Source organism: Chlamydotis macqueenii, chromosome 1 (assembly GCF_036417535.1).
Source record: "Chlamydotis macqueenii isolate bChlMac1 chromosome 1, bChlMac1.mat, whole genome shotgun sequence".
Classification (NCBI taxonomy): domain Eukaryota; kingdom Metazoa; phylum Chordata; class Aves; order Otidiformes; family Otididae; genus Chlamydotis; species Chlamydotis macqueenii.
Window position 1 is genome coordinate 150,077,894 of NC_141556.1, and position 25,781 is coordinate 150,103,674.

The following is a 25,781-nucleotide window of genomic DNA, read 5'->3' on the forward strand; positions in this document are numbered from 1 at the left end:
TAACAAACAGCTCATTTTTTGTGTCTGGGCTTCTTGTATTTCTTCAGTTTACATGCTCTGTCTGGTGGCATTGTTTTTAAATCTTAATAATGCTGTTTTGGTGCGGCTTTGGTTTCCAAGTACATTTTAGTAAAAGCCATTGTCCCATAGGCTGTGCAAGCACAGCGGCTGTTCACGCAGATCAACATGAATTTTAACGCTGTGTACTTCACACTAACACAACTTGCAGCAAAGTGGATGAAGAGTTGCCTTTTAATTTTTTATAGACTTGTGTCGTGATTAATACAAAAGTATTCAGTATACACTGAAGAGACTGCTACTGCAGTGAATATTTGAGCAAATTTGTAGGTAATAGTTCAATTTCATTAATTTACGAAGAGCCTTTTCACAGCAAAAAATCTACTCGGTCTTAACTTTTTAGATTATTATTGTCTAAAATTGATTATTTGGACAAAGGTAAGTCATTGGTACACTGATATTTAAAGCACGGTAAAAACTTGTGGTAATGTATAAAAGCCGCTTTGCTATGAGCATCTGTCGTCTGCCGTCCTTAACTTCCACTCGTAACAGCATTAACTTTTCATTCCGTCGCTGATTGACTGACTGCAGGGAATTGGCATTTAATTACGTTTAAGCCTATCCTACTGTGTATTGAGAAACAATTTTAAATACTTTGTTTGAAAACTGGAATGCAGCGTGTTTAGGCAAATATCGTAACTGTTCTCTCTTTTATTTGCCGAGGACAGGGGCTGATATGTATAGCTCTTGTTGACATTTCAGTATGTGCAGCCTTCTAACATCATATAAATCACGTTGAATTTCTTGAGCCATTATCTGTTTGGCATCTTGTGTGATTCCTTTTCCAAAATAATTTATGTTATTTTTCCATTGTGTGATGTTTTATATTGTATGTTGATGACATTCCAGACTGAAGCACATTCATAATGTTACAGAAAATTACTTTGTTTGTCTTCAGCCTGGTAATCCTGACAAAATTGGTGTCAAGTGGCATAGCTGGTATTACATATGTTAGGCTTTTCTCTCTTACAGGCATTCACAAATGCTCTCTTGTTTGTATTCTGCTGCAAAAGAAACGCTTCAATAATGAACTATGAAATTTATACCACATGGAACTTGTTTCCTGTCCTGAATTGCAAATTGTTAGGTTTCTTGTCTTTTATTAAATGCAAGTTCATTTAAAAAACACCCCCCCCAATTCTCAACATAGAAGTAAAAACTTTGAATTAAGTTTGTGTTTATATGTGCCAAGAATAATGTCAAAGAAGTTATAAAAATATTTCAAAAGGTGTCAAGCTTTTTTGACTCCTCCTTTTAAGCTGAAATGAAGAATTTCATTACTGAAAAATTGCTAAGTGAGATGAGGCGCAGAGCTGGCAGATCCCTGCTAGTCACCTTCCTGCCTTACAGGAAACCTTGAGCACTTTCATTCCTGTTTTACAATTACACAGGACACTCCAGCGCGTCACAAAGAGTTAACGGTGGTTGTGTTTTGCTAGCTGAGAGTAGGAAGAAAAATACATCGCGGTTTTCTTCTGCTTTTCAATATGTGTGGGAAAGAGCAGTATCCGACAAGCCCAGTGCTGCGGTGTTTCCAAAAGCTGGTGTTTTCACGCTGGTTACTGAAGTTTGCTCACATGCTTGAGTAACTCTGACTTTTCATCACACTCGTGACTTTCTTTTTGTCACAAATTCTAGCGGGGAAGAGTTAACATCTGATGGCAGCCCTGGAGACTTTTTTTTTAGCTAACATCGCAGCAGGAGAGAGCGCGGGGCAGAGTCGCTCCTGCCGGGGCAGCAAGAGTTTGAAGAAAGCCGGAGGGAAGCCGGCCAGCTTGTCGCAGACATCCCTGAGGTGCGATCGAGTGATCAAGGAAATGTGGTGCCCTTCGGGAGGGTGTGTACCTATGAGAAACAGGAAGCCGAGCGGCGGCCGCCTGCCTGCCCTGCCTGCCGAGGTTGGTCGCTCCGGCGGGCGCAGGTGTGCCGACACGCCGCCGTCGAGCCTCTTCTCTCCAGGCATCTTGGCAGGCGCGCTCCTCGGCAGCAACATCTGGAAGAGGGAGAGGAGGGGGGGAGAAATCCAACCCAAAGCCAAAACACCCCCCCCACCACCACCACACTTTAAAAAAAAAAAAACCAAGCCTCCAGGTAGAGAAATATGACGGCCTTGCAGCTGAAGGAGTTGTCACATTCGGGTCTGTACAGGAGGAGACGGGATCGCCCTGATAGCGTGGGACTGAGCGGGTCGCAGGAAGAGAAGCTGAGGTGAGTGCAAACTGACAGGTACCGCCGGGGTGCCGAGCCCTTCTCGGCAACCTTGCCTGCTTTGGTGGTTTCAGCAAGCAGAGCGCGATGCACGGCTCTGGAAAGTCACTGCAAAACGCATGCATCAAGAAGCAGTCCCAAAGCAATACGGAAAAAAACCTGAAGGAGGGATAACAGGAGCTGTACGGTGACCTTGTGGGTTTTGGCGATGGTGTGACTCCCTTCCCTAGCTCTGGGAAGGACAGATGTTAGCTGCTGGTTGCTTCTGGATCCCTTCTGACAGCCAGCACTTGCAAGTAAATAACTTTCCACAGCCTGACAGCTGTGCTGGGTCTGGTTTGAAGTCAGTTTTGGGTCACCCGGGCGCTGTGGGTTGTGCTGCTTCTCGGGGGTCTTGGCGCAGCCCCTCTGCCGGGCTGGTTTAGTTGCGGAGGGGCTGAGGCGGCTGGTGGGCTCAGGCTTTCTTCATGGGGGAGTTCTTTGTTGTGGAAAGGGTTTTAGACAAAAGAATGCAGCAGGACCACTTAGCCTGACCTTACCCAGGAAGGGTGACCAAAAATCAGAAAGCCATTTGATGTCCAGGGTTATCTTCCTGATGCTGCGTGCCTTTTGAAAGAGAAAGAGTGAATTTTCAAAAAGCCTGAGATTAAAGAATTATTTGTAACCTGAGTAAGTGCAGACACTATAAAAAAAAAGTGTAAAAATGCAGAGTTTTTTTTCTAAATGTGCTCGGTGTGAAAGCAATCAGTTCCCACTTCAAGCTCATCAGAAAAGAATCCTTGTGTAAATGCTGACAAAAGCCTTGGTGGAGAGGAAGCACTTCCTATCTCCTACTGCCTGTTCTCTGGTTGTATTTTTAGATTATTTTTCGTTGGTGGTGCTTGTGCATCAGATTGGAATGCTGTGTAATTTAAAGGGGTTTTGTTACTGTGCTTTCATTGCCTGAGTTAGCAATTTCAGAAGGATGAATATTCAGATTTGGGGGATTTACCTTTTGTTAGAACTAAGCACTTTAATTAAAAATTGTTGTGGCAAAATGTACGATTGTAACCCACTGAGGTTATTTGCCATGAGATATCAGAAATACCAGATCAGTGCTAGGAATGTGTTAACTTGCGGGTCTGGTACGTGTGCTTGGTATCTACTTATAGTGTTAGTTCTGAATTTATTTCCTAGATGGATTTCTAATAGTGTTAGCGGTATATATTATAGTCATATGACTATAGATGGAAGAATAATCAGACTTAGTAGAAATATGCAGAGATTCTTGGCTTTTTTATGTTTTGTTACACAAAACTAGGAGTGAGGAAGAATGGATCTTGGTAGCGAAGAGAAAGTTGATTTCTAAAGCATATACATAAAAATGAGTGCTAGCTCTCTGCATTTGTGGTGGTGTTTCCCTTATTTATATGCACATCCAGGGTGGGAATGAGGCCCTTTGTGGGCTGGATGCGGGGGAAGGGATTGTCTGTCCCAGTATGAGTCTAGGTGTTTTCATCCTTTCCTGAGCCTCTTCCGGTTAAAGACGAGAAATATGTGAAACAGGGATCGGTCTTGAGAAATAAAATCCAAGTGGAAGGAAATAGCAAATCAGGGGACTTATGAATCAGCTTAGGGCAGGGTATTGCAGGTATGAGAAGGTGAATAGAGCATGGTCAGATGATGCTCCTAGAGCAAGGGGACAAGCCGTACCTAGAGACAGAGCTTCTCTTCTATTTGCTAAAAGCTTAAGCTGGTTCTTACTCAAACTAAACCTTGCTCCTTCCTAACCCATTTTGTGATATTTCAGTGTGTTGCCAGGTAGCCGTATTTGTCATTTTTACTGCATTCTCCATGACAAAAGGCTGTGGCATTGTGAATACAAAATAGTGACATAACAACAGGGCAAAGAGCAATCGTGAACAAAGAGAAAAAGTTCTTTAGTTTTCTAAAATTGGAAACCCCTAGCTTTTTTCGTGTGCTCTCCCCCGCGACACTTGGATGCTTATCCTTAGCAAATACTTTCAGAGTATCTATAGTCCACAAGAAAGACAAGAGGTTTCTTTCAGGTCTGCTAAATATAGCTTGCCATCCTCCATGGCTTTGCAATGCCCTCCTTTAGTTTCTCTCTCCATTTCTTTGTTCTAGTGCCTTTGGATTTCATTTTACATACATATTAATCCACACGTGTTAAATAATATCAGCCCTCGAGGAACTGTTCACTGAAAGCTGCTTTCTTGGTTCAAGTACCATATTTTTCTAATCCTGGGCCAAAATGCACTGAGATGCCAATATCCTCAGGGTATCCTGTGAGAATTTGTGTATTTAAAAAAAAAACAAACAAAACCTTTGTTAAAGTCATACATGCTATCTGCCAGTTTTCATTCTACAGCCTTTTACACCTTAGCCCAATATGAACTCTTCTGCCCTTTTTGAGGTCTGTGCCTCCTTTGGTAGCAGTTTCCTGGGATCCAGACTGGGGTGTTCCTCTGGTAAGGCACAAAACAGCAGTAAGTAACCCAGTGGACAGCCATTCACACGCCATCACCTTGGCTGCAGGGTGTCTTGGGCTGCCTCTGCTCTGCTGCGGCAAGCACTGCTGTAATTGCGGTTCCTAGGTCCAGCCATCGCGACAGCAGCCGGACGCTGCTCGTGTGCCCGCAAACTGCGGTGGAGATCTCGCCGAGTGTTGGCAGTGTCAGCACTGCAAAGCAGCTCGGAGGGAGGGGGCTTGGTGCCAAAATTCTGCCTGTGCTCTTTCCTGGGCATGTCAGTGTCGTTTGTACCTGAAACACTTGAGATTACTAACAGTTAGGGCACTGTGAAGCAGCGTACTGGAATTCCTAAACATGTACAGAGCATATGTTTATCATATAACGTATCACACACATTTTATTTTCCAGGAACTGAAATTTCTTGAAACAGTTATCTTTACTGTATAAAAATAATTTCCTATGTTGACATAACTTCATGATAGGTCGTGTGCTGTGGGACTCTGAGCCCCACAACAGGAAGGCAAGCCATAGCTTCTGCATCTGTGTCCACTGATGTCACTTCAGCCAGAGGTTTGACCCCCATCATTGGCTTCCAGATCTGCCATTTAGTTTATGATGAGTCAGTCTCTATGCACATTTCCCTCAGTCTTTTGCAGGAAAGACTGTAGGAATATAGTTTGGCTCTTTCTGTTAAGTTTTGTAGCTTGTCAGATTTCCGTTTACAGTAGAAGCTCCTAAATAAATGTTTAAAAACAGAGTCTGTCTAAACACCTCTTGTTCTAGCAAGTAGGTGCCAGGTCATCTTGAACTCATCTCACGCAGCTGTGGCTCTGTGCAGGGCCTGATTGGCAAGCAGCAGAGCTTATTTTAGTGCATGGTTTTGCTCATTTTGCCTACCCAGTCGCTGTGATTCTTTATCCTGCTGCGGAAAGGGTGTGACACCTTGCATTGCAGCCATGTCCTGCTGCAGTTTACAGAGTGGTGCTCATTGCTAGCTCACAATCTGCCCCAGCTACCTTGATGCTACAGGTGGTACAGTGTGGTGGCTGAGCAGCTGAGCTGTCCCACCGGCAGCGGTGAAGACCTGAGAGGGCTGGGGAGGAACGCCAGAGTCCATCCAGTTGAGGAGAGTGAGGGCATTTCAAGAGAAGCCACCCATAGCCTTAAATAGCAAGCCCAAATCTCAACTGAGGACAGGACTGGGATGGGGAGGGTAGCATTCATTCCTTCGTTTTAGAAGCCTATCCTAGGATGGAGCGAGTTGCCCTCCTGGGGAGCCTCTCTTATGCCTTCCACCCCACCTCCTCCTGGCATAACCCATGCCCAGGTTATCCCATCAACTGCCGTGAGGTGAAAGGAGTCTTGTCCTGACAGAACAGCACATTGATGGGAATGGGAAATTCGGTTTCTCTTTCTACCTCTCCCACTCCATGTATCACTTAACAAACCTCATAACCTCTCTGGGAGCCTTTTAATCTGCTGCTGTAAATGTTACTGGTGCTGTACTGACCTTGTAGGGAGCTGGAGCCTGCCAGCCCCACGTGAAAGCTGGTCTGGATAGCTCATCCTTTTCTTGAACTTGCATGGTACACGAATGTGCTTGGTTTACACCTCTGCTGCGGTAGGGATGCTGAATGCAGTCCTTTCTTCCCCTGCTTGAGGTAGGCTCACCAATGCGTAGACCTTAACCACGCAGGATGCTCCCCAGGTGCAGAGCTCAAAGTGCAGGGGGCTGCCTGCCACCTTCATCTCTCCCCTGGCTGCAACAGATGCACGTCAGTGAACTAAATGCAACCTGAGAAATCTGCTTTTCGGAACGGAAGGGAAAACCTGTTCTTTTCCAGCTATGTTGATTTGGTGGGGGAAAAAAATGACATCTCTGCTAAATCTTGTCTTGCCTTATTTTTAGAAATGGCATGCAAAAAATTCTGACTCTAAGCAGAGTTATTCATTCTTGCTTTTCTCAGCAAGCAGGATGCAAAGGAAATTGTACGCATACGTTTATCATTAATCATTAGGAGTCCCATAACAGTAGCAGTATGCTTGCATTTTTGCTCTTTCCCCTTCTCATCCCATGGCCTTTGTAAATATAGAATGATTCCTCTAAAAAATTTGATACTATTAATTTCCAAAGCTCAATACAAGGTACTGGGAAAAGCATGGGCAGGTATCTTTTTTTTTTTTTTTGTCAATTACACTTAAAGTGAATTTGATCATTGTTGTTCATAGTTCTCTAAGTCCATATGAGTTTAAATGCAATTAAAATGTAAACAACTTTCGAATAGCTTCCTCTCAAGCTTTTACCAAACAGTAAATTTCAGCATTTGCAACAAATAGTACTTGGCTAGTTTCAGGTGGTGGCTGTCAGTTAGTCAGGTAGTTCACTGCCCTGTTCTCCTGTGCAGAAAGCACTGTAAATGTTTTCCGCATGAACAGCTTTAAAGTATCTGCCTTCCCTTTGCTCTCTGCTGCTGAAGCTGATGGGTGCATCTGCGTGAGTAGGTGCAGGCAATCTTCTGCTGGGTCCATTCAGGCTCCTGCCTACTGACTGCAGGCTGGAAGGCATGTGGATATGCCCCAAAATTTCATGCACAAAGACTCCCTCGCAGATGAAATAGGGCACATAAGCACATTCTTACATCCCGCTGAGCCTCCAGGGGATAGGCTCTGCACAGCAAAGCTCGTAGGTGAGCGTAAAAAGAAACAAAGGAATAAAATCCCTCAAACATCAGCAATGCGGTAGGGCTGAGTGCCTCCCTTTCTTTATGAGATACAGCGTTTGAGAGTTGTATGAGGTCACGGATCTCCTCAGCCTGCCATCAAAACCCTATGTGTAGCAGCCAGACAAGGTGTGCAGCTGTTTCCAGCTGCACGTCCCCCCTGAAGACCTCCTGCTCTAGGAGAGAGAGAAGGAGATGCTGATTAGGGACTGCTTGGGGAACCAGGGACCCTGTTGAGCTTTCAGATGCCTCAGGGTGCTGAGGCCAGAGAAGGCAGAAAGAAAAGATCTGTCTGCTCCTGGAAGTGTTCTTAAATTTGATTTCCACGGGTAACATTTCATAAATGCTAATATTTATACAGCCGCTTTCTGTAAGTAGATGTTTCACTTCCTCACTCTGCCAGTTTCAGCAGGTAAAGAAATAATTATTCAATAGATTGGTAAAAAAAAAAAGAGGCTAATTTATTAAACTGGGAAGAGCTTGGAAATAAATGTCAAGCCACAAAAAATTACACTTCTTCATTTGTTGCGGTTAGAAACTGCTGGAATAGTAGAGGTAGGACCTAGAAATACTCATTTGCATCAGATGATTGGTAACTCTTGATTAAAAAACACTTTGGCTCATCTGCTACCTGCTCTAATTGAAGAGAGGATTTGTCCATGTAAACGTAACACTGAATTATTAATTATAGTAACTTCCAGCCAGCAAAAATGTGCTTCATGATTATATTTTAATATTGTGATACTTAGAGTTTGTGTTGAGCCTTAGTTTGAGGTATCCAAATGACTCAAGGCTTTGCTTTTCATTTGTGCTGTACTTTTCATTGCTCTAGGGGTTAAAATAACTCCTGAGGAACACACCCTTTTTGTCTTGCCTTCTCTCTCACCCCTTGTCTCCTGCATTGCATAACAACTCGTAAGCGATTTTGTTTGACTTGCTCACCCTGACTGTCACCTCCCGTGACTCCAAATGACCGGAGGTAGCTGCTTTCGTAACAGAAACCCAATTACTACCGGTCCTCTTACACATACATCATTGTAATAATCTATGATTTCAGTACATTGTTAAGCTTCGATGATTATAGCCATTAGGATTTTCATTGCTTTTTCTTACAGACTTAACTGGCTAAAGATAAATTGTAGGTTTCCTTTTTTTTGCTTTTGCTTTCATGTATTTTGGTAACACCTAATCAGAGGTGTTCTCTATAGAAAATGTGCTGTGATTGCTCATTATCCTTTATTATAATTAAGTTATCCTTTGAGTGCAGTCTGTCACACTGAGGTTAATTTGCACACAAAAGTATTCTGCAGAGGAGAGAAAAACTAAATTATGTCAACGTCACCACTTAATAAAAATTGCCAATTTGCAGGCATCAGGGAAAACAAGCTTAAAGGCTGTGAGTCTGGGTTCCTTTTCTGTTTATTTTGTTTTCCTGTGTCCTCTGAGATATTCTAGGAAATACAAAGCTAACAGACACGGTGTCCTCGAGGGGACCATGAGCCTTTTACATTACGCTCTCCAGACATGGGAGCAGCTCCAGCTTGCCAAGTGTGTTGGCTCTGACAGTGGCCAAAAGCCGATGCCTGTGCAGGGAGGTGTAAGGAAAGAGCGAGCCTTTTATGGGATTTCCCTTGCTGGTAATCCCGGCTTGCCACCAGCTATGGCTCAAGGACTTCCTACAGAGTTCGTGACATTAAGTGTTTTTCGCTTCAGTTAACTTCTCTGGTCTCGCTTCGCACCCAGGAATCGGGGCATTTTCCAAACAGGAGTGATGCTCTGAGTGTTCATGTCTATTATCTGATGCCGTACTGCATGTGGTTGTGTGTTCGTTTTTTCTTTGCTTGATATGTCATGGCAGCTTTAGGCATTGTTCAGTTTTCATCTCTGAATCTGCCAGCTTTGTAGAAATGTCTGATTTTAGGTAGTTCCTGGTAGCATTCTGAAATTACGGTTTCACGTATAACACTCTGTGAGCAGTGTTTTTGGATGACACTGCTCAGCTTTGTCAGCAGATTGTAAGTCGTCCTGTGATGCATCTTTTATATGAGCAAGATGAAGCTTTGTGATCTCTTGGAGCCTTTTGTCCAGCAAGAGAGGTTTGGTTTATGACTTTTGTCATGTATTTCCCTGTAGCTTTTCTGCTTTTTCTGTCTGCTCTAATAGCCGTGATAGAGCTAGAAGAAAATTGATTAAAAACTATTAGCTACTATCCTCAAAGGAAGTAACTTATTGTCAGCTAGCAATACCTGGCAGCGTTTCTCAGCTGTGTCTTTTTAAATGAAAAATTCAGAAGGTTCAAGTTGTTCCAACAAGGGATGAATAGACAAAGGTGAAGCGGATGTGAAATGGCATTTGTCTTTTCCAGTGTGTTAAATCCATGCATGCCATGCTCTTTATAGATCATAAAGTTCTTGATCCTGAGTTGAGCCTACCTTTTGAACCCTGTTTCTATGCAGCTATTGGAAAAATGTTACCCACTCGGAGTCATGACTCAAAACTGCCCTGGCTGGTCCCCTTCTTGTTCCGGTACGGAAAGTTTGTATTGAAAGCTGTTTGTCTCGTTTGATGTTTGGCTTTTCAGTTATTGTTTTGTACGTTCCTCCTCACTGACTTCAGAAACTGAAGCATACTTCAGCATATTTCTGATATATTAAAAAAGTTGTTCCTTATATAAATACTTTTTTTTTTAAAGGACACTGTAGCAGTGCAGGATATCTTCAGGATAGGATAGCTCCATGAGTTACCAGGTTGCAAGTCATGAATTTTGCCTGAAGTGTACAAGTAATTGCTTAGTTTTAAACTACATTCCTTTCTAAAGCTAATCCTCAAATTATACTCACATTCTCTGTGGTATGTAGCAAAGGGGAAGGAGGTTTGGCAGGGCTTGAATCCCTCTGATCCAAAGCACAAAACCCCATCGTCTTCCCTTTTCCCTTTGTTTCTGTTCTGCCAAGCAAATATTGTGCGCTGCTCTTTTAGATAATCCCAACAATATGCTGTTGTGAGGAGCAGCCTCTACATCTTCCCTCACAAGTCTTATAATACATATTATAACCATTCAGTGTTGTTTTGCTTATTCAGGATTTTTCAGTTGTTGGGGTGTTACTTTAAAAATAACTGCTACTGAAATTCATTCGTGCTTTCTTGACAGGTCTGCTACTACTATTGAATAGCCAACAGATAAAACATACAACCTAGAGACCTTCAGTTTGTATTACCCAAAATGTTAACACCATCGTAATGAAGTATGAAAGCCATGCTATTTTGTATTAGCTTTGTTTGTCGATACATTACTCATGCCTGACTCTTAGGAACATAAATCGCTTCTGGTTATTCTCTTTCAGCTGTTGAATATTGGGACCATTATTTAATTCCGCAATGTTAGCTACAGGTAGCTCAGCTGTCTGCCATCCTCTGCTGGTTTTAAAGCTTGGTGTTGCTGCAGTGCATGTGGGAAGAAAAAAAAAAGTGAACCCAAAACTTGGAGTGACTAGTAATTACGATTTAATATGTTTGTGAGAGAAGAGCAACAGCTGAGGAGAGGTTTCCTTTACCACATTCTACCTTCTGCCCAAAACAAATTAATTCAGGCAACGAAAAACTTTGCACTTCCTCATATAGAATAGAAAAACAAACTTAACGAAGGTGAAAAATAGTTCAAGAGGTTATGTTGCTGGAGGTGTAGATTAATAGTAATATTGGAGAGGAGATGTTTGTGGAAGTGACATGGTGGTTAGTGAAGCTAAAGGTCAGTCCTCAGCGTGGTATCTCCAGTGGAGACGTTACTATAATAAGGATGTCGCTGTGAGCTGAGAAGCCTGGTGTTGCAGTTATCTCTGCCCTACAAGGAACTACGTGGACGTACTGGAAGTCTCTCCTAGTAGCCGGGGTGTTACATTGAGTCATGGTATTAATTATAGCTCCTGGATGAACCACGCAGGTCATGGTGTTCAGCTTCTGAAAACATCAGTTCCAGCTAGTGTGGGCAGATGGCTGAGGCAGAAACAAAGGCTGGCATTTGCCTTTACGCTAAGGATTTGGTGAAGGATTTTTGGTGGATTTCAGTGACAGATGACATGAACTGAATATTGGTGCTAGGAGACTGTTACTCTGAAGAGAAATATGGTAATGCAGCATTTTAGAATCATAAAATCATTTAGGCTGGAAAAGACCTTTAAGATCATAGAGTCCAACCGTAAACTGAACACTGCCAAGTCCACCACTAAACCATGGCCCTAATTGCCACATCTCCACGTCTTTTAAATACCTGCAGGGATGGTGACACCACCACCTCCATGGGCAGCCTGTTCCAGTGCTTGACAACCCTTTTGGTGAAGAAGTTTTTCCTGATATCCAATCTAAACCTCCCCTAACACAACGTGAGACCATTTCCTCTTGTCCTATTGCTAGTTACTTGGGAGAAGAGACCAACACCCACCTCTCTACAACCTCCTTTCAAGTAGTTGTAAAGAGCGATGAGGTCTCTCCTCAGCCTCCTCTTCTCCAGACTAAACAATCCCAGTTCCCTCAGCCGCTCCTCAGAAGACATGTTCTCTGGACCCCGCACCAGCTTTGTTGCCTTTCTCTGGACACGCTCCAGTAACTCAACGTCCTTGTAGTGAGGGGCCCAGAACTGAACACAGTATTTGAGTTGTGGCCTCACTGGTGCCGAGTACAGGGGTACGATCACTTCCCTGCTCCTGCTGGCCACACTGTTCCTGATACAAGCCAGAATGCTATTTTCCTGAAGTGTCATAAAATGCAAAGATCAACCTCATACATTTTTACATATTAGAACTTTACATCTGTTCCTTAAGCAATGGATGAGGAGCACATGTACGTGTAGTTGTAATTTGCTTGCAGTTGCCTGATCACACTCTATTGTGCATCCCTTGACTTTCCAGTGGTTTGATTTCCACCAGTGTAAATATTATTCTGCCCAAACAATATCAATGACCGTGGTGTTGTGAAGGTCTCTGTGTGTACATCTAAATAGAAGGACGATTTTGAGCTTTGTGAGTCTGATATTGCCTTGTTGGTCTTGAAAAGATCGTTCTTTTCAGAGCGAGTCTCTCAGAGACGGTAGGTGTGGAGCCCCTAGTATTGAGTAGCTGACCTTTTTTAATTTCTAAATTAGAAATGAGAATATAAATGCTGTTATATGGAATACATCGGTGTGAATGCATCTTTAAAATGTATTGAGTTGGAAAAGTTTGGATACAGTATATTTACCATAGTGAAGTACATATGCAGTCAACTACGCAGGGTGCACATCGTAAAAATAACCGATAGTACGCTGTATCTCATGTAACACATATTTACTAGAGCTCTTGTGAGCTTCTCGTATATGATACCACGTCTTTTTGCTGTTTTGTTTTTCCTGTCTGTATAGGATTCAGGAAATATTATTGGGGGAAGAAGAGATGGCTGTTTTACAGAGTATCAAGTATCGGTATGCAGAAGAAGTAATTTCTTGTTTTACATGAAGCGTGTCTTTGTTTAGTAATGTTTGTAGCCAGCAGGAAGAAGATACAATCATTTTTTGAAATGTTACTTACAACAGGAAAGTACGATAGTTAAATAGTGGTCTCCTTTTCTACAAATTCTGTCAGAGACTGATTTTTCACTGTGCTTGTGTGGCTGATAAAAAGTCGTGTGGGAAGGTGCTGCTTACCTGTTTATTCCAGTTGTATTCATTTCCTTATGGAGAGATGGAATGTGAACCTTCTCTGTCTGCAGAGACTAAAGCATTTTTTGGACATGTTTATACTAGAATAAATTTATATTGAAGTATATGAAACAGCTAGAGTTGCCTTTTTGTTTGCCCTGTTTAAACTCCCACCACATAAGCTTAATCATGCTTTTTGTAGTGAAGACTAAAGAGTGAAACTGTTAGGAGCACTCAGAATTCACTTGTTTTTTATTGCAGTGGTTTCAGGATGGTTTTCCATCGTTTTTAATAGAAACAGAAGTTAGAGCAGTGCTGGGCACTTGTGAAAATCCTACCTGTACTGTGTGTCTTTATTATAGAAAAGATTTATACCTTCTTTCAAATTGCCTTAGGAGACTAGCTTAACTCTGAAAGTATTTTATTGCTTAAGTGGTAAACAATTGCAGCAACCAGAACCCTAGAGTATTTTTAATTTCAGTTAAAAAAATATGCAAGAGGTCAATTAGCGCTTTAAAAGGTTGGTGCAGAAATCAGTGCAAGGCACTGCAAGTCCATGCATATTTTGCAGCAAAACTTCTGTTCTGGTTGTTCTGTGTTTTGCGTGTGAGGACCATCGCGTAGCATCTGTGTTAAACAGAATTAAAATGAAATCACCCTACCTATGCGGGAAGGGGAGGAATGCACTGTGATTACTTATTTCCCCCTCTTCCCGCACAACCCGGTGGGGCGTGTGGCCTCCCGACAGCGCCGGTGACGCAGGGATATTTTCACGGTGGCACCAGTAGGTTGCCAAGCAGCAGCTGCCTTTGCCAGGCACCTTGTTTGGAGCCGTGACTGCTCGGCACGTCTATTTGTGGCATGGAGCGCAACGCTCAGCGGGGCTGGCCGGCCACCAAGCCTTCTCTGTAAGAGTCCCCTTCTGCCTCTGGCAGCCACCGGCATGGGCAGCCAGATTTGAAAGCTCTCCAGAGAAAGCAGCGTGAGCGGGGCGGCAGTCGTTCCTCTGTCAGCGATGATGAAGCAGTGTGGCTATTTTTGCTATTGTTTTCTGAAGCCTTTCTCTGTAGCTGCACCCTTTTAGCACCTTCTCCACTGTCAGCCATGGCTTCTGATAAGATCCTCAGTGTGCCAGGAGGAGCCTCTTGTTTTCTTCCTTCCCACGTACCTTTTCCAGTTAAATACTGGACTTTTCCCTTTTCTCCTCTTCCTTATCACTGCTTCCTTAATAGCAGGCTAGTAGTTTTTGTCCCAGATCCCAGGGAATGCCCTTGGGAAGCTGCTGCTGCAAATCAACAACCCCCTACATGCTTCTTGCTACCGGTAGATGGCTTCACCTTGGAGTAACCTAGAATTCCCTAATGAAAATGCTGCGTATTTTTAACAGGATATTTCAGATCTTGGCAGTGTGTCTCCAGCAAAATGACAGAAAAGAGAAAGATGACCAGCTGCTCTGGATTTGTGGATTACCAGACCTTCACAGTAGAAACTATATTTTGCTTCAGTAGCAGAAAGGCCCTTTCTAAATTCCTGGCGAGCTCCTTTCTTGCTTAATGGAAAACAAATTGGGGGTAATGCCACCGGTAGCAATGGCAATAGGCCTCGAGAACAAGGCTGCTTCTACTTCTTGCACATATGGAGTCCTATTACCTTCTAGAACTGCTTCTAGAACAAAGCTAGGAAGATTAAAACAGGCTTTTTGGATGGACATCTTATTGCACTGACTTGCTATGCTACTTGCTTTGCCACAGCCACGCAGAAGACAGTGCAGTAGGGAGCTGAAGAAGCAAGCACCTGGGTGTGTCTTCTCCAGCTGACCACAGAAGGCAGCAAGGCAGCAGAAGTGGCTTCCAGCTACCTTGTAACCTGTGGATTTCAGATTACTGCAAGGACTGAAGTAGTCCACTAGGAGAAATAAACTCTTCAGGGCTCTCTGATTTGCAGCAGCAGCCTCCAGGAGAATTACCTGCAAGCTGGGACAAAATACAAGGAAACAATTGAGGAGACATCAGTCATAAGGAGAAGAGACAAGACTGGCTTGCTCTTTCTTAACTTAGTGACTTGGTGCACCTTTACTAATCCTGAATGAATCAGCCTGGTTAGTCCATTGCAGCTGGTCTCCTTCAAGTTTTTCATACTCACCAAAGCTCCGCCTTGGCCTGTGCAGGAAATGTTTGGAAGCAGCATGGAGAAGAAGAGCCGACATCACTACGCCTGCATCTCCATTGGCAAACGGTGCTCCTTTCCATGACTGGTGCTCCAGCGGGCGCAGAAACCTTTTCTTCCAGTGCTGTTTCCTACAACGGTGCTCTGGCAAGTTCATCGTGGCCTGGGGCTATAACCTGAGCATTGCTTGATCTGGAGCTTGCTCCACGACAGATAAAAATAGGGCTTGAGCGCCAGCCAAGCCATGTCAGTGGCGAGGGTGCAGCCTCCTTAGCCTGTTAAGACTTGTGGCTCCTGGTAGCTCTGGTGCAGGATGGAGAATCGCACCTACGGACGGGTGAATAAGCCGGGTCGTGCTGCCTGGGTCCCACCTACCACCATGTCCTGTGGCACAGGGGGATAGCTTCCCCAGAGGGTGCTTCCTGCCGAGGGGAGGTGAAGGAAAAGATGCCTGACAAAACCCATCCTGCAAATTTGGCAGCAGCAGAAGCGTAGTGCTGTGTTGGCCAGGCTGCGGGAAGACGGCTACGTGCGAGCCCAGGCCTGCGTGGAGAGCGGCGTGCGTGCTGCTGTACACTTACCGAGCAAGCTGTCCTAACTATGAGTGAGAGACACAGCCCCAAACCGTCATAAACCAGGCCCTCTGCAGTAGATGAAGGCATGTTAAGAAGCAGTAGCCTTAACTGGACTTTCTGTCATATCCTTCGTCATCTTCTAGTCCTAATTTCTCCACTTGTTCTCTCTGTTTGTCTCCTTCCTGTCCTCCTTTGCTTTCTCGTGCCCCCTCAGAGACAAACAGATGATTTGGATACCAAGACGCTGTGTGTCCTGAGCGCTAAGTGCGTGCGGTCTTGCAGTCTGACTGATTGCTAGCAAGGCTGAGTCAGTTCAACGCAAGAGGTGGTGACTCCAGACCAATTCCCCAGCCCTGCCTTGTCTGCAGTTACAAGTTGCTGGAAGCCGAGTATCCCGCGTCTGCCGCAAGCGCTGCGCTGCAAGCAGCAGCTGTAATTACCAGCTGCAGATCTGCAGCTAATCAACCCTGCCTTCCCTAGTAAGCAATGCACAACAGGTTTTTAAAATAGAATATAACCATGAAATAATTGCAGCATTAGGAGTGCATTCTGTGGTGAAGGAATTATTAATTTTTATTCTTTCTTCTTGGTCCTGCTCTCTCAGTTCCCTAATAGCCACAGTAAATTACTTCAGTAAGTGTTATTACGTTAGATAATTGTTCTAGCTACAGCACATTGCTGGAAATCAAACTTTGTTTTTCCTTCTTCATGTATCGCCCATTATAGCATACCTGGCCGTTTGGGTAACGGCTTGTGAGGCACAACAGAGACCAAACTACCCATCTGTACCTGCCCCTTCTCTGAAGTGCTGACAAGAAAGATGCCTATAGATAAATTCAGCACATATGTCTTAGAAGACACAAGTGGAACATTAAAGGCCATTTTTACCAATTTAATTAATATCCTATAGCACTAAAACAATATTCACCTAATGACAGAAGTCTTCTCTTCGTGCTTTCCACTGCTGCTTTGCCCATGATAAAATATTATTGGAATCTGCCTCCACCCCTGCTCGGCAGAAAGTAGGTTTGGTGGTGAACGTATTTGCTCACATAGGTTACTCACAGCACAGCTCTCCTGGGCGGCTTCTAGCAGCAGCCGGCAACGAAGCCCCTCTCCAGCATCCGAGCTTGCACAAGGGCCTTGCATGCTGGCAGGGGAATGTGCTCCTCCGCTCACAGCCAGCATCAGTAAATCACAGCGTGACGGGCTCGCCGCCCCGCCGCTGAACTTTTAACTTGAAGCTCTAGCAGGGCGCTGAGTAGCTCCAGCTACATGACACGGAGCTGTGAAAGTAAATCACTTCGCTGGGAACAAGGGGAAGTCCAGCATATTGTTTTGCAGGATTTGCCTACAGCTTCTTTGCAGTATAAGTGCTGCATATATACACCTGGAAAAGCAGTTAGAGAGAGATGGACTTCCAGCGCAGACCTCGCCCTTACCCCATCCCAGAGGATGAAGAGGTCGCATACAAGGTCGCTCCTGATGCTCACAACTCGGCAGGAAACGAAGGCGAGAAACCGGTGTCAAAATTGCAACGTAGGCACAGTGACATAAAACTCTACAAAGAGTTTTGTGACTTTTATGCAAAATTGTAAGTTCATTCTGTTTGGCTTCGGGGTGTAGCTACGGTGACATTATTGGTGTGTTGTACATATTTATTTTATTATCTGAGCTCCAGGCAGGCTGCGCAAGCCATTCTCTAATGCAGCCTTTGCCACTGTTCTGCTTGATACCTTGCCAGTTGTAATTGTCAACTAAAATTTGAGCTATTGCTTTAAACTTCATCATTAATTGCGTCAGGAATTTTTATCAGCAGTTGAAACGGGGCTGGAATTTGTCCAGTAGTCTCTCTGACTTTAGGTTGTTTACCTGTTATTTTGGGCAAATGGATAAACTGCTTCACTAATGCAGAAGTATTATGTACATCGCTGTTTTTATGTATATGATGTGTTTCAAATCAAAGTGAAGTACTTTTGCATACCAAGGAGGGAAGCTTTATGCTTTCATTTGGTTTTGAACTTTATTTCATGTTTTTGCTTGGATTATACTTTGTGTCTCACAGCACTTAACATTAAATAATGTTTTAAGTTTAATGTCCTTAGTGCTCGAGAACTGCTGAGGTGATGATGAACATCCTGTTTTCTGTTGTGATTATTCTTCACCTAGGTTGATAAGGAGGACGGGTGAAGTGACTGAGGTTTTCCCCCACAGAAAGCACACACAGTCCGTGGAGACCATCGGCGAGCTTTATAGTTAACCATAGTTTATGCATATAATCACTGCAGTCTGTTATGTATGGCATAGCATGGGATAGACCATTCTCCATCTGATCTTCTCCTGAAATTCACCCACTCATTGTTTCACTGAGAGGGCAGTGATTATTTGAATAGCAGTTACTTGTTTCCTCTTTTGCAAAGATCTCTAGGGAGAGGGGGAAAAAAAAAGCCAGCTAATAATAACTGGTCAGATGTGACCTTGTGTAGGGCTATTCTACGAGACAGTGGAAGAAACAGATAAAGCACATTCCTTTTTGAACCATGTGCTAGGTGTTTGCTGGCTCCTTCGGATGCCGTGCGAGGAATGAATTCAGTTCCTACGGAACCTGGGAGCAGCCAAGAGGCCTTATCCCCTCGGAGGGAAAGGCTTGGTGGCACCTTCCAGAGGACTAAGGGCTCTGCACTTACAGGTGCAGCGTGATATCTGTATCAAAACATGGGCATGTGTGCACGTGCGTTTAAAATAATGTCAGTTGTTTAATAAGCTTCCAGGTGGATGTTTGAGTCAATGGTTTTGTCGGCTGTGGTCAGATTGTAATGGAATTAGACCATCGCCCTGTATTTGCTCTCTGCTATCAAATGGTATTAAGGCGGAGAGGTCATCCTGAAAGGCATAGCTTTGAGAGTCTAGATGCAAGTAAGAAAATGCTTGCGAAGGAAAAATCAAGTGGGCCTTTTTTTCTGGCACAGGAACCTTAATTAACTGAAACACAGCTGTACCGTGTCTGCAGATGTGGACACGATCCTAGTGAAGTAGCTAATTCCTCTGATATTTTGCAGCTACTGCACTGTCATTTTATGGTCACGTGCCTTGGAGAAGCAACCAAGGTTACAATGTGAGTGATTTTTGCATTCCTGCCGTGGGGTCACCCGCTTCTGTTGGCCTGCCTGTGGGTCACAGTGGGGCAGCCAGAGCATTCCCGCTCTCCCCCTTGGCTCTGGACTGACATGCCGTGAGCTGACCTCCCTGAGGTGAACCCTAACAAACCAATCAAAAATCCCATGACTTCAAACTAAGTTTGTAAAATTACTTCAAGCTATGTGAAGCTTATATAAGGAATCATCGCTTACCTGCTCTGGTTTTCAGTAATACCTGCCAGGCTAGATACCATATACTCTTTCACATTGCTTATTTGGAGCTTTTGAACCAATGCTGTTATATGTATTTTAGAATTAGGGACTATTTTGGAATTGTCATTTAGGTTTTCCTATGTGATGCCAGTCCTCAATTATTGTTAATATTTGCTCTTGTTCTCTCTAATTCTAATGTATTTCGTCGTTTTTATAGCACTTCTTTGAATTCCCTGCCTTTTCTCATTGTAAAAAGCTGTAAATATATCTGTAGTAACAACGTTTCTGTTTGTTTTTTTCAATAATAGTTATTAGAGTGCGTTGCAGGGCTTTTGTTTCTAAAGAGTTTGGGAGCAGGGGGAAGTGACAGTTTTATTTCTGAGGGGTGCCACAAGTCACTAAGTCCATTGAAAAACTTGTGTTGAGCAGCCTAGCGTTAGGCTGATGCAGTTGGCTTTGGGGAAAAAAAAGAGACCCACAACTGGTGGTGTTGCCTATTTGGGCTAATTTTCTTTGTATTTCTTTTTTTTTTTTTTTTTACGACAGCAACATGGCGAACGCACTTGCAAATGCCATCTGTGAGCGCTGCAGAGGTGGTTTTGCCCCTGCTGAGAAGATCGTCAACAGCAATGGTGAGCTGTACCACGAGCAGTGCTTCGTCTGCGCCCAGTGCTTTCAGCAGTTTCCCGAAGGGCTCTTCTATGAAGTAAGTCCCCATCTCATCCCCAGCCTTTGCCTTGTGCCTTCCTTCTCATACAGGAAGTAACTACAGACATATTGATAGCTTAGAAAGTTCCGTGGCAAGAATGGGGCTCCAAAAAGGTATGCCAAATAGAAGGAGAGAAAAGCAGAAATATTTCTGTGCCATTTTGGAGGACATCAGTGTGTATAACCTTATTTAAATGTGCAGCCTCGTGTTATCAGAGCTGAGAAAAGAACTGCTGTAGATTTCTTTCTCAGTGCAGACTTTTTCCTCTTTAACAAAGCTGGTGAAGGGTCTGGAGCACAAGTCTTGTGAGGAGCAGCTGAAGGAACTGGGATTGTTTGGTCTGAAGAAGAGGAAGCTGAGGGGAGACCTTATTGCTCTCTACAACTACCTGAAAGGAGGTTGTAGGGAGGTGGGTATTGGTCTCTTCTCCCAAGTAACTAGGTATAGGACAAGGGGAAATGGCCTCAAGTAGCATCATGGGAGGTTTAGACTGGATATTAGGAAAAATTTCTTCACTGAAAGAGTGGTCAAGCATTGGAACAGGCTGCCCAGGGAAGTGGTGGAGTCACTGTCCCTGGAGGAGTTCAAAAAACATGTAGACGTGGCACTTTGGGACATGGTTTAATAGGCATGGTGGTGTTGCATTGATGGTTGGACTTGATGATCTTGGAGGTCTTTTGCAACTGTAATGATTCTATGATTCTGTGAAACCTGTGAAGAAAATCTCTGTTATACCAGAAATACAGAGAAAGCATACTTCTTAGAGGAGAACAGTTGTATAGAAGGAAAACCCAGCATCCTGCGGTCCATAGGAGATTTATTGCTGAGTTGAGTGAGGCCAGCATGACATGTGAAAAATTGCTCGTAGAGATGACCTGTTAGTCAGCATGCTGAAATCAGAGTGTGCAGAGAGCCCAAACCAGACAGGACCTATGCAGGGTCAACTCTAGGTTTAACAAACGGATGCATTCAGAAGTAGCAGTTCATACACACTTTCAAGGGTTAAAACCCGCTCTCACTCATATCTCTCAGCTCCAGGTAGATTACCCTCAGCTCAGATGGGTATTTTGATATTGATGTAATTTATTTTGCCTTCCCCTATCCTGGAGACTCTCAGGATGTGGCTCAGCTATCTCAAGTACAAAGTGGCTTTAGTGAAAGCCCCCTTGCAGGGGGGTTGGACTAGATCATAGAATCATAGAATGGTTAGGGTTGGAAGGGACCTTCAAAGGTCATCTAGTCCAACCCCCCTGCAAGGAGCAGGGACATTCCTGACTAGATCAGGTTGCTCAGAGCCTCATCCAGCCTGGCCTTGAACGTTTCCAGGGATGGGGCCTCCACCACCTTTCTGGGCCTTTAAAGATGACCTTTAAAGGTCCCTTCCAACCCAAACCGTTCTATGATTCTATGAAAGATTTAAGCTAGTTCATAAAATATGAAGTGACTGGTATGAGGAAGGGTAGATTATGTGGGACGGGGAATTATTGTCTGAGAGATAAGGTCTTGCTCAAGTAGCTCGTAGTCCAACTTACAGTAGCAGCTACAGGATTTATGTCATACTGTGATCTGAGAAGGAAGGTAAGCAGTGTGTTAAAAGCACAATGCAATGCTCTCACATACAATGTGCCATTCCTCTGGCAAGAGCACAACAGTTTATCTTCCGCAGTAGTATTTCTAATTTTACAGAACCATGTTGACGAGGAGAGACTGACGGAGGAGTGTGAACTGGAAAAGAAGCTAGCAAAGGGGATTCCTGGGTTTTGCTTTCTCTCACCTTGTTTGAGGATCAAAAGACTTTCCAGTGCTGTAGGGATAGTGTTGCACAAATTGTGGTAAATGAGCCACTAGTGTTCCATAAGACATCAAAAGGTGAGCTGCAAGGCAGTAGCAATTAAAAGAAACCAAAACAAAACACCCCCATGATACTTATACATTACATTACAGTTGTTGGTGTATACTGAGCTGCTGCCTGCTTGCAGGCATGCGAAGGAGTTCTGGCGTGTTAAGACCCAAGGCAAACATAAAGTGATACAAATGTTTTAAAACTAAAATATTAATAACTATGTTAATAAAATTGTCTTAAAACAATAAAATGTATTTTCTCTACATAATGAGTACTTTTTTCATCCTCTTTCTGTCTCAGAAAACAGTATGACAATCCAGAGACCTCTTTCAGAAAGTTGAATGGTCCTTTGTTTGAGATAAAAGTTTGAGAAATCTTGCTCTAGGCAGCCTGTATCTCCTAGAGGATGGAGGAGGACTGTGATGGAAAGGAAGTCTTACATTTGGACCTAATCCAGGAATATTCCAATGTTTCTGTTGCTCACGATGGCCATATCTGAATGTCCTTGGCAGGGGCACGTATCTTGGTGGTGTGGTGTTTAGATTTATTGGATGTAGGTATTTTGTTTCCTACTGCTACCTTGTTAACATTCATATTCACATGGATCTCTGAGCACTGTCTTACTGCAAAGTGATGATCCTGGTTCAAGACAGTAAGTCAGAAGTGAGTGTTGCTAAATTGTCCTGGGAATGAAAATAGCCTCATGTACTAAATATGTTTTGGTTAATGTTGCTAGGGTGTTTTTTTTCAGGCTGGGTGTATGCTTTGTCCTTGAGAAATGTTGCGTAGAAAGTCTTATAAATCTCACCCAGCCTTCCTCCCCCATCTATACTGGCCTGTCCTGGGCATCCTCTAGAGATTGGAGAGGTCAGTGGATATCTGTGCTGTCTCAGCCCTTTTGCCTTTGGGGCTGTTTCAGCTGGGAAATCTGCGGCAGGGCATTCTCCTCTATCTTGGCACCCTTTAGGGTGTCCACGCATGTCTCATGCTGGCTAGAATGGCTCTCACTTAGCGCAGAAGTGGTCAGTGAGATAATTGCAGTGGAAACCCCAACATGTTTCCTGGTAGTGCTGCTCAAGGGGAAGTGGGGACAAGGGCACAGCTTGCTCTTCTTTCATTTGGCACCTCTTTACAAGAGATGGGAATGTACTGGGTGACAGCATTTTGGGGAGAGAGCCCTAAGCAGGTAAAGGATGGGCTTAGGTTGGCTAGTGCTCAAAAGATGGCTGACAGTGCTCCAAGGACTTGAGGTATCTGTATCACTGTCAAGAAAAAGTGACTGGAGAAGACAGGCAGAAAGGATATCTTCCTCTGACTGGCTTAATGCAGTCTTTGAGAAATGGGTGTGTTTGGAGGTGTGGCTAGGTGCTTTTCTGAGCAGGTTCCCTGTGGGTAAACACAGGCGTTGTTGGTCACCCCGCATGAGTTTGTGTTTATTCTGTGCCTGGTTTAGCTAAGCTAGTCTTTCTTGGAAATTATTTCCAGCTCTTAGCAATTGGAAAGTCACTTATTCTTCCTCTACCTATCACAAGCCTTGCAAATTTCCCCCAGTTAGTCATTAAACTCCTTATCGCATTTGCCGTCAAATGCTGTTGTGATAAGCTGTCACGCTCCGCTCCATGGTGGCGCGGGCTAAACTGGTTTGGCTACGCGGGAAGAAATGCCGATGCGAGTCTCCCGCACCACGGGACGTGTGTCCTGGCTGCCTGCAGAGACCCCGACCAGCACAGCTCACCGTGGTTTGGCACCAGGGCTGAGCCACTTGCAGGCACAAGCGGTGCCACAGCAGAGCAGTGCCCCCCCGCAGCTGGGAGGTTGCACAGGGTAGCAAAGGGGTCAGCTGTGCTGGTCTAAAAGGAAGTAATTTGGAAAAGAGAAGGACTTCCAAGGTATTTTTTCCAAGCTTCTTCTAAGCTTTTACACATCTTTTTGATGTTTTCTTATGCATTCAACGTAAATAGACATTAGCCCAAGCACATGCCAGCCGAGTTTCCGAACTCGCCATGCTTGGCTGTCTGTGGTAGCAATTCTTCACTGCCTGGAAGCCATGTATTCTCTAGAGCAGCTGTTGCAGAGTCTTACAGCAGGTAGCAGTGCACAGTCATGTACTAATAGCAGCAGAACAGCTGGCTTAAACAGAGAGATTTGAGGGCAGCGTGCCCCACTGGGGCACGTCAGCCCCACTGTGATCAGTCAGCAGTCATTTCCTCCAAACCATGTTACTCTCATGTCCAAGAATGGCTCCTCCCTACTAGAAGTTGCCTGTCTGTCTCACTGGGGAGTGTGGGCACCTCACCTTCAGACGGGGGAGGATAGGAGAGACGAGTCCAGCTGTTGGTTAAGAGCCTCTTGCTGGGTGCTTTCAAAAGAAGCCCAACCTGCTCTACGCTGTGCTGAGCTGAGGAAGGTGGAAGGGCTTAGAGAGGTGCATCCCACAATAGAAGAAATACAGCAAAATCCGTGTGGAGTACTCACAAGATCTATAAATGGGGCTGTATCGCTGCTGCTATTATTATTATCATTATTATACTAATAAAATAAAATAAAATAAGATAAAATGGAATGGCACGTGACTTTTGTCTCCTAAATGAGATGGAGTTCCGTTCAGTTTTGAGGTTTTTTTAAGATGTTTGTAACAGCCTATAGGAAGATTAAAGGAAGGTGCAGCTGCAGTGTGCTTGTCAGACTCGTTTCTATTCCAGTTGCACTTGGGAGTGTTTTCTTAAAATGGGCTTTACCAGAAAACACCTAGGGAAGGGTCTTTAAAGACTCCGTTTTTGTGCATGCCTTTCCACTAAGTTAGCTAAAACCGTGGAGATCAGCTGGAGGTTGTGTTGTGGTGAAATGTTCTGTGCAGAGCCATTTAACATATGGGCCTCCAGCATACAACAGTCAAATGACCTTACTTATAAAATATGTGCTGTGGGATTTGTTATAGAAGCTCAAGCCTTTCTCTGACGGAGGAACTGCTGGGCCATCCACAAAAGGCAGCACAAATGAGCTGAGAAGGTTGAAAACATAAACAAGACTGAATGGTATCCAACCTGCCTGACACAAACCAGAGGGAAAGAAAACCTGTTTGGTCCACCCAGGTCAACATGTGGTGGCTCTGAAATCCATGCAAACCTAAACATTGCCCATTGGACCACATGTTTACACAAAACAGGAAGCTTTTGGATTTTTTTCAGTTTAAGAAAGATTTTATCCAGCAGGAAGCAAGCACAATTCTCAACGAACCAGCAATTTCCATTACTTTTTGAGGCAGTAATAGCCCTCTGTAGCTCAGGTGGTTTTTTTTTAAATATTCCAATTAAAAAATTCATCTGTTTTAGAGCACTGCACTGGAAAAACGCTTGATAAATTGTTAGCAGAGGCTTCTGAAAGAGTCTGTATAAAGCACATATCTTTCTGTTCCTAGTGTGTGCAATTCAGGCTGGGCACAGGAATTGGTTTCTGATCTCAAGTATCTAGTGACTTCTAGAGTGTTTCATTAGATTCCCATCCTGCCAGTGGTTCTGTATATTGCATGAGTAATGCTATACTCATCTGTATTTGATCTTTGGAATTTCATAGTATAAAACAAGTAATCCTGAAGCACATTGCTGTCTTTTCTGTCGGTGCACCAGAACTTAATTTGTGGGAAGTTTATGCTATTCACTTTGTTTTGTCTTAGACCCAGTATGAAAGAAAGGAGCGAGGTTTCCTGCTGTCCCCCCTTTTCCACTGTTTTAAACTGCCACATTCAAATCCAGACATTTTATAGCATACCTAATATTGTCTATCTGGTTTTGACATGCTAGTTGGCATTTGTGTCTAGTAATGATGTGCCTGAAGGCATCTAAACATTTCCCTTCATTTCAGGACATACTTGCCTACATGTTTTTACATATTCTTTGGCTAAGTTGCTAATGCAGCGCTGTAGAACATTTTTTTCCATATGTTTTTTTTTCTATGTAAGCTTGAACTCCAGCTGAACTTCTCTAAGCTGTG

The 25,781-nt window shown here is 43.8% G+C and overlaps 1 protein-coding gene across 12 annotated transcripts in view; it reads left to right on the forward strand.

The window, feature by feature from the left end:
- The window catches only part of LIMS1 (LIM zinc finger domain containing 1), a 79,536-nt gene that overhangs the window by 41,287 nt on the left and 12,468 nt on the right, over positions 1 to 25,781 (forward strand). For 7 of the 12 annotated variants that reach the window (XM_086769861.1, XM_086769840.1, XM_086769870.1 and 4 more), the window contains one exon: positions 19,786 to 19,945. In XM_086769861.1, the coding sequence (XP_086625987.1) occupies positions 19,790 to 19,945 (156 nt within the window). In that variant the 5' untranslated portion in view covers positions 19,786 to 19,789. Of the gene's footprint in view, positions 1 to 1,968; positions 2,287 to 9,936; positions 10,007 to 17,217; positions 17,484 to 19,785; positions 19,946 to 25,781 lie in introns of those variants that run through there. The other 5 variants (XM_086769831.1, XM_086769805.1, XM_010129100.2 and 2 more) reach the window with 4 other exon arrangements.